Source organism: Patiria miniata, unplaced genomic scaffold (genome assembly GCF_015706575.1).
Source record: "Patiria miniata isolate m_02_andy unplaced genomic scaffold, ASM1570657v1 HiC_scaffold_22, whole genome shotgun sequence".
Lineage (NCBI taxonomy): Eukaryota > Metazoa > Echinodermata > Asteroidea > Valvatida > Asterinidae > Patiria > Patiria miniata.
Genome location: NW_024037061.1, coordinates 7,826,700 through 7,837,455, shown reverse-complemented (window position 1 = coordinate 7,837,455; position 10,756 = coordinate 7,826,700). Strand labels below are relative to the sequence as shown.

General features: G+C 42.6%; 1 protein-coding gene across 1 annotated transcript; it reads right to left on the bottom strand.

Annotated features, from left to right (window-relative positions):
* Window positions 1–8,752: 8,752 nt before the first annotated feature.
* Window positions 8,753–9,263, bottom strand: LOC119729997 (ficolin-2-like). Its single transcript, XM_038202788.1, has 2 exons — window positions 8,915–9,263; window positions 8,753–8,790 (listed from the first exon to the last, which is right to left on the bottom strand). The coding sequence occupies exons 1-2, from the start codon at window positions 9,261–9,263 to the stop codon at window positions 8,753–8,755; spliced, it is 387 nt and encodes a 128-aa protein (XP_038058716.1).
* Between the last annotated feature and the right edge of the window lie 1,493 nt (window positions 9,264–10,756).

Here is a 10,756-nt window from a genome sequence, read left to right as displayed (position 1 = left end):
CTACGGGAGGAGAATTGTATTATAGACATCAACGGGAAGAGTCTGAAGTGGAGGGGGACTGAACTCTCCCTAAGGGATACAGCGGAACCACTGCAGTGTTGCCGCGTGACTGTGAAGGAAACACTTGTTGTTGTCCCACCACAGACTGAGATGGTTATAGTCGGGAGCCTTGGCGAAAGTGACGTAGGTGTGGCCTATGGGTTAATAGAGCCAACACCTGGAATGGTGCAAAGGGAGAACCTCATTGTGGCCTTGTCACTCGTGAGCACGACTGAAGAGACAGTGCCAGTGAGACTGTGGAATCCAACCAGCGACCATGTGACCCTCTACAAGGGTGCCACAGCAGGGACATTCCTGACAGTGGATGCAGTAGGGCCCGCCATTGACACAGAATCCGATCAGACAAATGTGATAGAGCGCGTTAACTTGGTCTCTACAGCTGAAAGCGAAGCAGGCTACCAGGACGTAGAAGTTGCGGTACCAGCTCATCTTCAAACTCTTTATGAGCAAGGCTCTAAAGAGATAGACGCCGGGCAAAGAATGCAACTCAAAGAATTGCTGGTCAGGTATCAAAATCAGTTTTCTGCCAACTCGGAAGACTTAGGTTGTACAAAGCTAGCTAAGCACCGTATCGAAACAGGATCTGCCACTCCCATTAAGCAACCGGCAAGGCGACTGCCAATCCGACAAAGGGCCGTAGTGGAAGAGGAAATTCAGTCGATGCTGAAGAAGGGAATCATCAAGCCGAGTTCTGGACCGTGGGCTTCACCAGTCGTGTTAGTCCGGAAAAAGGACGGCAGCGTACGGTTCTGCGTGGATTATCGCCGCCTAAATGCAGTGACTCGAAAAGATGCATACCCGATTCCACGCATAGACGACACCATAGACACGTTGTCGGGTTCCCAGTACTTTACAACCTTGGACCTTGCCTCAGGTTACTGGCAACTGCCAATGGATGAAGACCACAAAGACAAGACGGCATTTGCAGCCCACTGCGGCTTTTACCAGTTCGAGGTAATGCCCTTTGGGCTGTGTAATGCCCCGTCCACATTCGAAAGACTCATGGAGGGGGTCCTCCGTGGTCTGCAATGGCAGACCTGCTTGGTCTATCTTGATGATATAATTGTCTACAGCCGGACATTTGACGAACATCTTAAACGCCTGCAGCAGATACTGGCCCGCATTCAGGAAGCTGGATTAAAACTTCAGCCGAAAAAATGCCATGTGCTGCAGCGACAGGTTTCCTACCTAGGTCACGTTGTGTCAAACGAGGGCGTCAAGACAGATCCCGAAAAAGTTCAGAAAGTACAGAATTGGCCAGTCCCGAGCAACTTACACGAAGTCCGTAGTTTCCTCGGTCTCGCGTCCTATTATCGCCGCTTTGTGCCAAGTTTCGCTGAGCTGGCCAGACCCCTCCACAGACTTACTGAAAAGGGCAATGCTTTTGTCTGGTCCAATGAATGTCAGGTGGCGTTTGATGCTCTGAAGCTTCGACTGATCTCCTCGCCAGTCCTTGCGTATCCCTCAGCGACCGGCGAATTCATCTTAGACACAGACGCCAGCGATTATGGAATCGGGGCCGTATTATCACAGAGACAGGACGGAACTGAAAAGGTCATAGCTAACGCCAGTAGAGCCTTAACGAAAAGCGAAAGAAACTACTGCGTAACGAGGAAGGAACTGCTCGCACTGGTGTTCTTCGTAAAGCACTTCCGGCCTTACCTGTATGGACAGAGGTTCAAGCTCCGGACGGACCACGGTGCGATAAGATGGTTATTTGGATTCAAGGAACCTGTTGGGCAGGTGGCAAGGTGGCTTCAGGTTTTGGCGGAGTACGATTTTCAGATCGAACACCGACCCGGGCGCAGGCATGGGAACGCGGATGCCATGTCCAGGATGCCGTGCAGGCAGTGTGAATGGGTTCCTGGTGAAGTCACTGATCATGATGAGGTAAAGAGTGACTGCCCCACTACCGAAGTACTGTTGCCATCTAAGCCAGGAATGGAGCCTTCAGCAAATGACCAGCAGACGGACATGCCACAAAGTAAGGAAGGAAGCAGCAGTCCAACAAGGGAACTGTCGATAAGGCTTGCCGTTGCCCGGGTTGTGGAGCCAAACTGGCTGCAAAGCATGACCACTCAAACGTTGCGCCAACAGCAATTACAAGATCGAAGCCTTGGGATGATTATCAGGTGGATCGAGTCTAAAGAACCAAAACCAAAATGGACAGAAGTCTCTCCGGAGAGCGCCGAGTTAAAGAGCATGTGGGGTGCCTGGGATCAACTTTGCCTTCGGGAGGGTGCATTGCACAAGAAGTGGGAAGACGATACCGGCGATGAAGTCCGTTACCGACTTGTCGTACCCCGAAAACTGCAAAAGGAAGTTTTGCAACAGCTACATAACTCACCGACTGGAGGGCACCTTGGTGCCAAGAAGCTGTACGAGAAGGCGAAAGCACGATTCTACTGGTCAAAGATGAAGAAGTCCGTCGATCTGTGGTGCAGAAAATGCCTAGAATGTGCCAAACAAAAACTACCGGCTAAACACCAGAAGGCATTTTTAAAGCAGCAAATTTCTGGTGTGCCACTGGAGAGAGTGGCGTTAGATATTACAGGACCACTACCAGTGACGAACGAGGGTAACCGGTACATTTTGGTGATCTCTGACTATTTCTCAAAGTGGACCGAAGCATATCCGATGGCCACCATGGATGCAAGGACAGTTGCCGAAATCTTCGTGAAGGAGTTCGTCTGTAGATTTGGAACTCCCCGCCAACTTCATAGTGATCAAGGGAGACAGTTCGAAAGCCGGTTGTTCCAGGAGATTTGTGCCTTACTTGGAATCGATAAGACGAGGACAACCCCCTTTCACCCACAGAGCGATGGTCAGGTCGAACGTTTTAACAGGACGCTAAAGACCATGCTATCCTCATATACAGCGGCTAACCAGAAGGACTGGGACAATCACGTTCCGTTAGTCATGATGGCATATCGTGCCTCAGTGCACGAAAGTACTGGCCTGACGCCAAACCGGATGCTGTTCGGAAGAGAGGTGGAGCTCCCGCTGGACTTGATGTGCAGTTTCCCGCCAGAATCCGACAGAGTGCCCATAGACTATGTAGAAGACCTGCGGGACAAGTTTGATGCCATCCATGAGTTAGCCAGAGAACAACTCAAGAAATCGGCCAAATACCAGCGCGGCAACTACAACCACAAAGCAAAAAAAGGGCGCTACGAGATTGGCGGAGCCGTTATGGAGAGGGTGGGAACAAAGAAAGTCGGCCTTTCCCCCAAACTGCAGCCGAAATGGGACGGCCCTCTTCTTATCACCAAGGTACTCAGTGATGTACTTGTCCGAGTCCAGAAAAGTGCCCGACACAAGCCAAGAGTGCTTCACGTCAATCGGTTGAAGCCATTCCACGGTGACGTAGACCGAACGTGGTTAAAACCACAGACGGATGAACACAGGGCAGTACCAAACCCCGGAGATAATTCATCACCGCATAGCCCGGAGGACGACGACTCCGATATTGATGGGCTCAGTGATAATTGCCCTGACTGTGACTACCAGGAGAATGACGATGTCTGTAGAGGAGACCGAGGACCCGACCTTATAGGCCCAAAGAATATCAATCAATTTGAGGCCCCGGACAGACCCGCTAGTTCCGAGCCAATTTCTCAAGTTGAGGGTGGTCCCCTGGCTTTGCAATGTAACCCAGTAGTAGAAGTAAGGCCCAAACGGCCTCGGCGGCCCCCGCAGCGGTATGGAGAATGGCAGTTATAGCCTATCATGCAGACAAGCAGGAAAGTCCAACCAGAAATTATACATGTACATAACCAGAGGTTCTTTTCGTTTATTTCATTTCAGAAAGATGGGACGAGACCTAGCTCGAAGCCGTTCTCCTCAGGGCGAACATACCTGCAAAGTCTGCCATAAGCAGTTTACAAGTGCAGCCAGCCTGCGAAGACACATCGATGAGCAGCATCTCGAAAAAGGGAAGTTGAAGTGTCCGTCATGTCCGAGCCTCTTTCGTCGCAAGCACGAGTTAGATCGCCACTGGGAGGCCGCACACGAGTCCTCGACAGAACCGGAGGTTCCCCGTACGCCTGGACGGAACCTCGACGTCTTGCAACTTCACCCAGACAAGGCTGATCGTCGGGCCGTGGAGACTCGCAATGACCATTGCCCGGCCCCTGTACGCAGAGTGACAACTATGACATCGATGGTGGGGACTCTTTCAACGGCTTCGGTGGAGACGCGTAACAAGGGAGTGCAGACAGAGCATGGGGAAGGACGAGTTGTGGAGCGCACCACACAGGAGCTGTTCGACGGCAAGACTGTCGTAGCCAAGATCACCAAGGAACGTTTTGTTTACGAATAATGCCTACGCGAATTAACAGACAGATTTCTTCCCAGGGGTTTTCTTGATTAATAAAGTTCTTTCAGACGTTTCTAAAATAATTATTTTGATGTCTTGTTTGCGCAAAAGAAGTTTATATTTGAGAACCAAAAGTTTGGCATATTTTGTTTAGAAAGCATAAATTTGTCTTCCGAGAATAAAAGACGACATTTTGTTAAGTTTATAACAGTTATTTCTTCTGAGAAAGTCCGATGGAAAACTTGCCATTCATTAAAGTTTTTGAAGTTTAAGTGTTTGAGCTTTATACTTTGATTAAAATTTGTGCCAGTATAAGGAGTTTATCAATAATTAGAAATAATTGTTGCCTGATTTTTAAGAGAAATAATTGTTGCCTGATTTTTAAGAGAAATAATTGATGTTTGTAAAAAACAAAAATATTGTTGGATTTGCTTATTAATTAAAATTGGCCGATGTGAGGACACATCTCCCTTAAAGGAGGGGGTGGTGTAACGAACACGGCCGGGTCACGTCTGCACTGCGCGCTGCGTACGTGACACGCGCGTTGTACTTGTGTTATTGGGCAACAAGCCAGGTTTTTCGCGGGCTTTTAGTAGCGCGCTCACTTTCCAGCTGGGCGTCGAACTGAGAGGATCGTGCTAACGATTCGGACAGCTTGTGCGGCAGACCAGTGACTCGTGCAATGATGTAAGTGGAATAAAGTGGAATAAAGTTATATCGATCACAAGAAGAATTGTTCCTGAACCCAACATCTGTGTCCGTGTTTATTTTACTTTGCCATTTGTCTGTCTGTGTGCCGTCCACGTCCGTAGCTATTTGTCACAAGCACCCGACCTAATTCTCCCTAGCAAATCCGCCCTGAAAAGCCCTTGACCGCACCCAGACACGTTACAATAGCTTGCCTCACTAATTTTAGCAGCATAGTACGATACGTTTGTTGAAACACAAATCAAAATAACATTCCGGCCGATAATTTATTTTGTGCAGTGAAAATTATCGTCATATATTAGATATTTCAGTGCATGTAATAATGGTATTATTATTAAACTCTTACATATTCTAATTAATTGTGTATATCCACTAACCACTGATAGATCCAGGCATGCATTACAATACTTTGTCATTCACTTTAAGTAATATGTATTTTTAAACCTTTCGATATTTTAAAATGATTTACACTGAGAAAAGTACTTTTAAAGTTAGATTATACAAACAAATAATTCTACATTTCCTCTCAAGAGCCTGGATCGATCATTGATGTTTAGTTTATATACAAGTATGTACAGTGTCTGGTATAACAGTACAAGTTCACTCATTTTAATAATTCAGTCAATCTACATTGGATTTGCTACAATTCACACAAAATGTTATCCCCGAAATGGTTAACTTGAAATGAGAATCACTTCAATAATTGCAAAGTTAATGTGAATGTCCTATTTAAACTTAACTTGTGACAACTACCTACAAACAAATAACATAATTTTGTCTTCAGTTCATGTCAAAACCTAAATACACAGTTGATTTGATATTTTTTGAAATAACCCAAAAATGAGCAACAAGCTATGTACAAAACGTTTACTAATTCAAACACCTGGCATGTAGATCATTTGTCACACATTTCTAAAAGTCATTCCTGAAAAAAAAGAAAAAAGTGACTACAAAAGAAAATCAAATTACGTTTTGTATTTGTCTGTTTCCTGTACAAAGCTCTACACTTTTTCATTTACATTTATACAGGTATGTTTACATGGAGGGCTGCTGCTGCTCACCCTTCTTTTTTGATACCGATGTAGTGATAAGGGTATCATTTAATGCAGCTGCAAAACTAACTGTTCTAATTATTGCAAACACTGTCACCGCACAACGGCATAGAGCAGTCTTCTCTGAGAAATGATATTGTGATCTAAGTACGTTTACTTTTGATTTTGGGTAGTAATCGGATTACTTGGACAAAACAAAATGTTGAAAACGTCCAGCAGGACTGTGACTGAAATTTAACATATGTTCAGCGAATAAGGTTTTGTATATCAATATTTTCTTTATACGTATATGAATTGTCACTGAGGATGTCAATGTGAAAATATATGTCGAATTGATTTGATTTGATTTGACTTTCAGCAAAATGTTCTCTTCTGCGCTGCATTTGGATCCTTGAAATGTGATTGGTGTAAAAGTGTTGTCATCAAGTGTTTAATGTGGGAAAATGTTTGGGTTACCCGTCAGTTGCCCTTCGGTTGCCTGTTGGTATGACGTCACAGGGCACATGGTCTATTGTAAGCGTTAACTTGGTATGTGGGTTGGTCTTGTAGTACCCTAGAAGCCTATTGGACTTTTGGAAAGCTGATTGGATGTTTGTGGTCACATTATCTGATAACAATTCGTCATCTCCAAAAGCAAAGTGTTCATATGACACCCCTATTGTTAGTGTGGTCGGTTGCTGCTCCAGGAATTGTTTGTACAATACAGACGTGAATTCAGTGCAATGAATTGGAATTGATTGGAGTTAATTAAAGTCTCGTCGTGACGTTATTATTTGTAAGCAATGAAAACACTCATATGAAGTCCCATAGCTCCTATATTTTATCAATACAGCAGTGCAAGGCCTTTGATTTTCAATATGTCAGGTTTGTTGTTGTTTGATACAAGACTGAAAAAAAATTGCTCAATGAATTTAGGAGTGGTTTCCTCCTTTTACTGTTATTTCTCTTATCATGTGGAAAACAACAAGAATTTAAAGTGAAGCTGTAGATTCTGTTGATCTTATTAAAACAAATTAAAAACTACCAATTGTTATACATCATTATTGCAGTATCGTACAATTCTTAAAGCTCTACAGGTAATTAAAAAAAGGCTGAATGGACTTAATGTATTAGCATGGAACCAATATTATTTGAATTCTAACCCCAGGGCATACCCTGTTGTTGTAATATTGAAGCAAATTTTGCCAAACTATTTAGCTGTATTCTCCAATTTTACAAACATGGTTCTAATTATGCAACCAATACTGCTGCTCATACTGATGTTACCAACATAGTACTAGCTATTCCAATCACAGCTGCTTACACTGATTTTACTAATACAAGTACCGCTTATTACGTCCAACATATACGTACACTTATTGCACCAACACATAGTACCATTTATTTCTTCTAACGGGTGCATACCCTTTTATCAACGAAAAACTAAATACTAAAAAGCTGCACATATAATACTGCAAGCATAGTACATGTATACCTATATACCCTAGAGTATAGTGGTGTTCCCTAATGTGGCGCACCTCGAGGTTTCCCGCGTCTTTCCTCATGCAGTGTTGCCAAACCTCTTTGTTGAAAAACTTCAAATTCATTCAGTTAAATACTGGGACTAATACCTTCATAATTCTTGCCGTTGAACCTTTGTGAACAATTTCAGTATCATGAAATTTAGTCTGAAATTAAAAGACAGTGGCGTCCGGAAAATTGGCACAAATTCGGCCGAGTGTTCCCTAACGTGGGGCACTTGAACAAATCTCAAAAAATCCAACGTTAACATTTAAGAATTTCTTTAAAGTTGATAAATTCTTATAAATCATCAATATCTCCACTCACATACCCAACTACAAGCTTATCGGAACATTATTTTCCTAATTTTGGGCGCATTTCAAAGGGTTTATTTTGCACTTCAAAGTACAATCGGAAAAGTACGCCAAAATGGAACTTTTCTGGAACTTTGTTGCGGGTACGTACGATTTATGCGCGGAAATGTTAGAGCTTGATGGAATTTTATTTACTGTGGTATTTAAGGGTGAAATATTGGTCAAGCAAAGCACCGAAGACGAAAAAAGTGCGCCACGTTAGGGTACATCAACAATACTTAAGGAGCCTGTCAGTTTAGCAGCCTTAAGTGTCACCGTGTTTTGTTACTCCGTACTGTACTAAACGTTACATTAGATTTTGTTATATTTTCATAGATAACATCACATTTCATGCCAAAACATACAAAAAATTGACACATTTGTCTTGCTTTTTTAATCCTGAATTTAGAATAAAAAACCAGGTCTTTTTCCATACAAAAATAACATTTTACCAATTTTTGATCACGTCATAGCATCTTTGCCCCCAAAGAAATCCAGATAAAATTGTTCCTTTTGTGAAATCAAATTTTTACTTTTGAACAAGTAATTGTTCTAGAAATATTGCATTTTCATAGAAGAGCTTCTGAGATTGTAGTAATTGTTCCTCCAAGTTTTCCATACTATACCACTCGAAGCAGTTCCTTGCCCAAATCTTCCATTCAAATTAGATTGGTAACATTTTTTATACCACCACGCACCTTTACAAAGTTTGGCACAGGATTGTGCATAGATGTCATTGTCTTTGTCTTTAGATGAAAACATCATTCCATTGTGGTATGTGAGCGAGTCTCCTGCAGTGCTGTGGGTATTGTATGAGTTGACTTGGAGTGTGTAGTTGTCTCCATGTATCTGAAAGCCGTCATATTCAGCCCAAGCTATGTTATTCTCCCAGTCCTCTAAGTCAATTCGTAGTTGCCACTTACCTTCAGTCTCAGTCAGGCTGCGTAGGTTGTCATTCCCAAGCCAGAACTCACCAGACAAGCTGCCAAAGCCAAGCTGGTAGTCAGTCGAGTTGCGGTAGAAGTCAACGCTGCCATCTTGATGCCTCTGAATGACGATCCATCCTCCACCATCAGTCCCCATCTCACAGTAGACCTGCAGCCCATCATTGAATCCAGCTGGGAATATCGTGTAGATACTACTCACATTATGACCAGCTTGAAGGACCTCTTCACAACCTCTGAACTGAGGCAGAGAGAAGAAAGATGTGTCTACATCATCATCAAAGTACACACTGCCGTAGTGTGTAATGAAATCAGTAGGATTTTTCATCCTTGTCAAATTGTTCATTTGACAAAGTTGTTCTGTTTTATGATAATTCACAGATCGGCAGTTGTTATCAGCATGACAGTAGCTAACACAGCGGACAGCAGACTTGACCTGTTCCTTTCTAAATGTAGAAGTCTGAAGTGCACGATTGTCTGCAGCAATGAATGTTTGTTGGTCATAGTGACGTCTCTGTTTACAGCTTTCAACGAAAAACAATGCCAAAATAAATAGAAAACCTACTTGAAGAATCTTTGATTTAGAGCCCAATAGCCCTCCTGCGGTTTCCATTCTGTTTCTGGTCGGCTGCCATCAAATATTTCACTTGCATAAATCTATGCTCCAAGGAAGTGCTGTATTTGTTGAATGTCACAATAAATATAAGGTTTCGAGCATTCACGAAAATAAGCACTCTTTACGGTATGGTCTTTTAAGATAGAATTTGTAACTTTTACCAGATTTTTAGTCAATCTTCAAACAGCTACCGACGGTAGATCTTCAAATGTCCTGATAGAAATGAGGCATCACACTATCTACCGTGCTATTAATTGCATCAGTGATATTAAACTTCAGCTTCTACTTGCTCTTAATTGACAAGATTGTCACATCACAATGGGATCAATATAGATTGCAATGGTTGTGCTGTGATGTTGTCTTGGTTACTGTTTTTACTGCCTTTGGTAAATAAGGTGTCAGGCAGTGTGTAGAGGGTTGTAATAAACTGTATCGTGTTTGGTTAAGGGATGGTGGCATGGAATATCACTGTAGACTTAAATTGTGTACGGGAATACATGGGCAATGAGATTGAAAGTGTAATGAGATATATTCGGTATGATATCTGCAAGTACATGTGTATTTTCATGAATCAAAGTTTGTTTTGAAGTTATGCCTTAATCAATATGATTTCCCTGTGTTGATCAGGCTTTTATTTGTTCTAAAGTGAGCTACAATTCCTGAAATTAGTTTTGGCATTTTGTACATATTAATAATACCTCTAGGGCTTACATATTTATATCAGTCCTTTGAGGAGTAAGCAGACACAAATGACAATGGGAAGTCATTCCAATCAATTTATTCTGCTTATTTGGCTGACATACATGCTAGAAAAGGCCAGTGCCCATTTGCTTTGAGACGCACATTAATCAGATGTATGTTTATCAACCAGAGGGGCGGAACTAGGCTGATGATGTGGGCGAGACATACTAGGACATCCTGGAAAAAACACCAGTCATTGACGGATCCAGACGTTAAGTGTACTTCAAGAAAAGTATTTTTCATCTTATTCCAATGAACAAAAGATCGAGTTAAACTTTTCCAAAAATTACAAATATGCCTTCATTTATTTCATTTGAAGTCAAGAACCTGGATTAGTCATTGATTTTTTCTTCAAACAAATTTGTGTGGAAAAAGGTGTCATTACACATCCATGTACCAATGCATAGCAAATGCGTAAAACCATCGTGAGCTTACCCCAAACTAGTAAACTTCTTGCAGACATT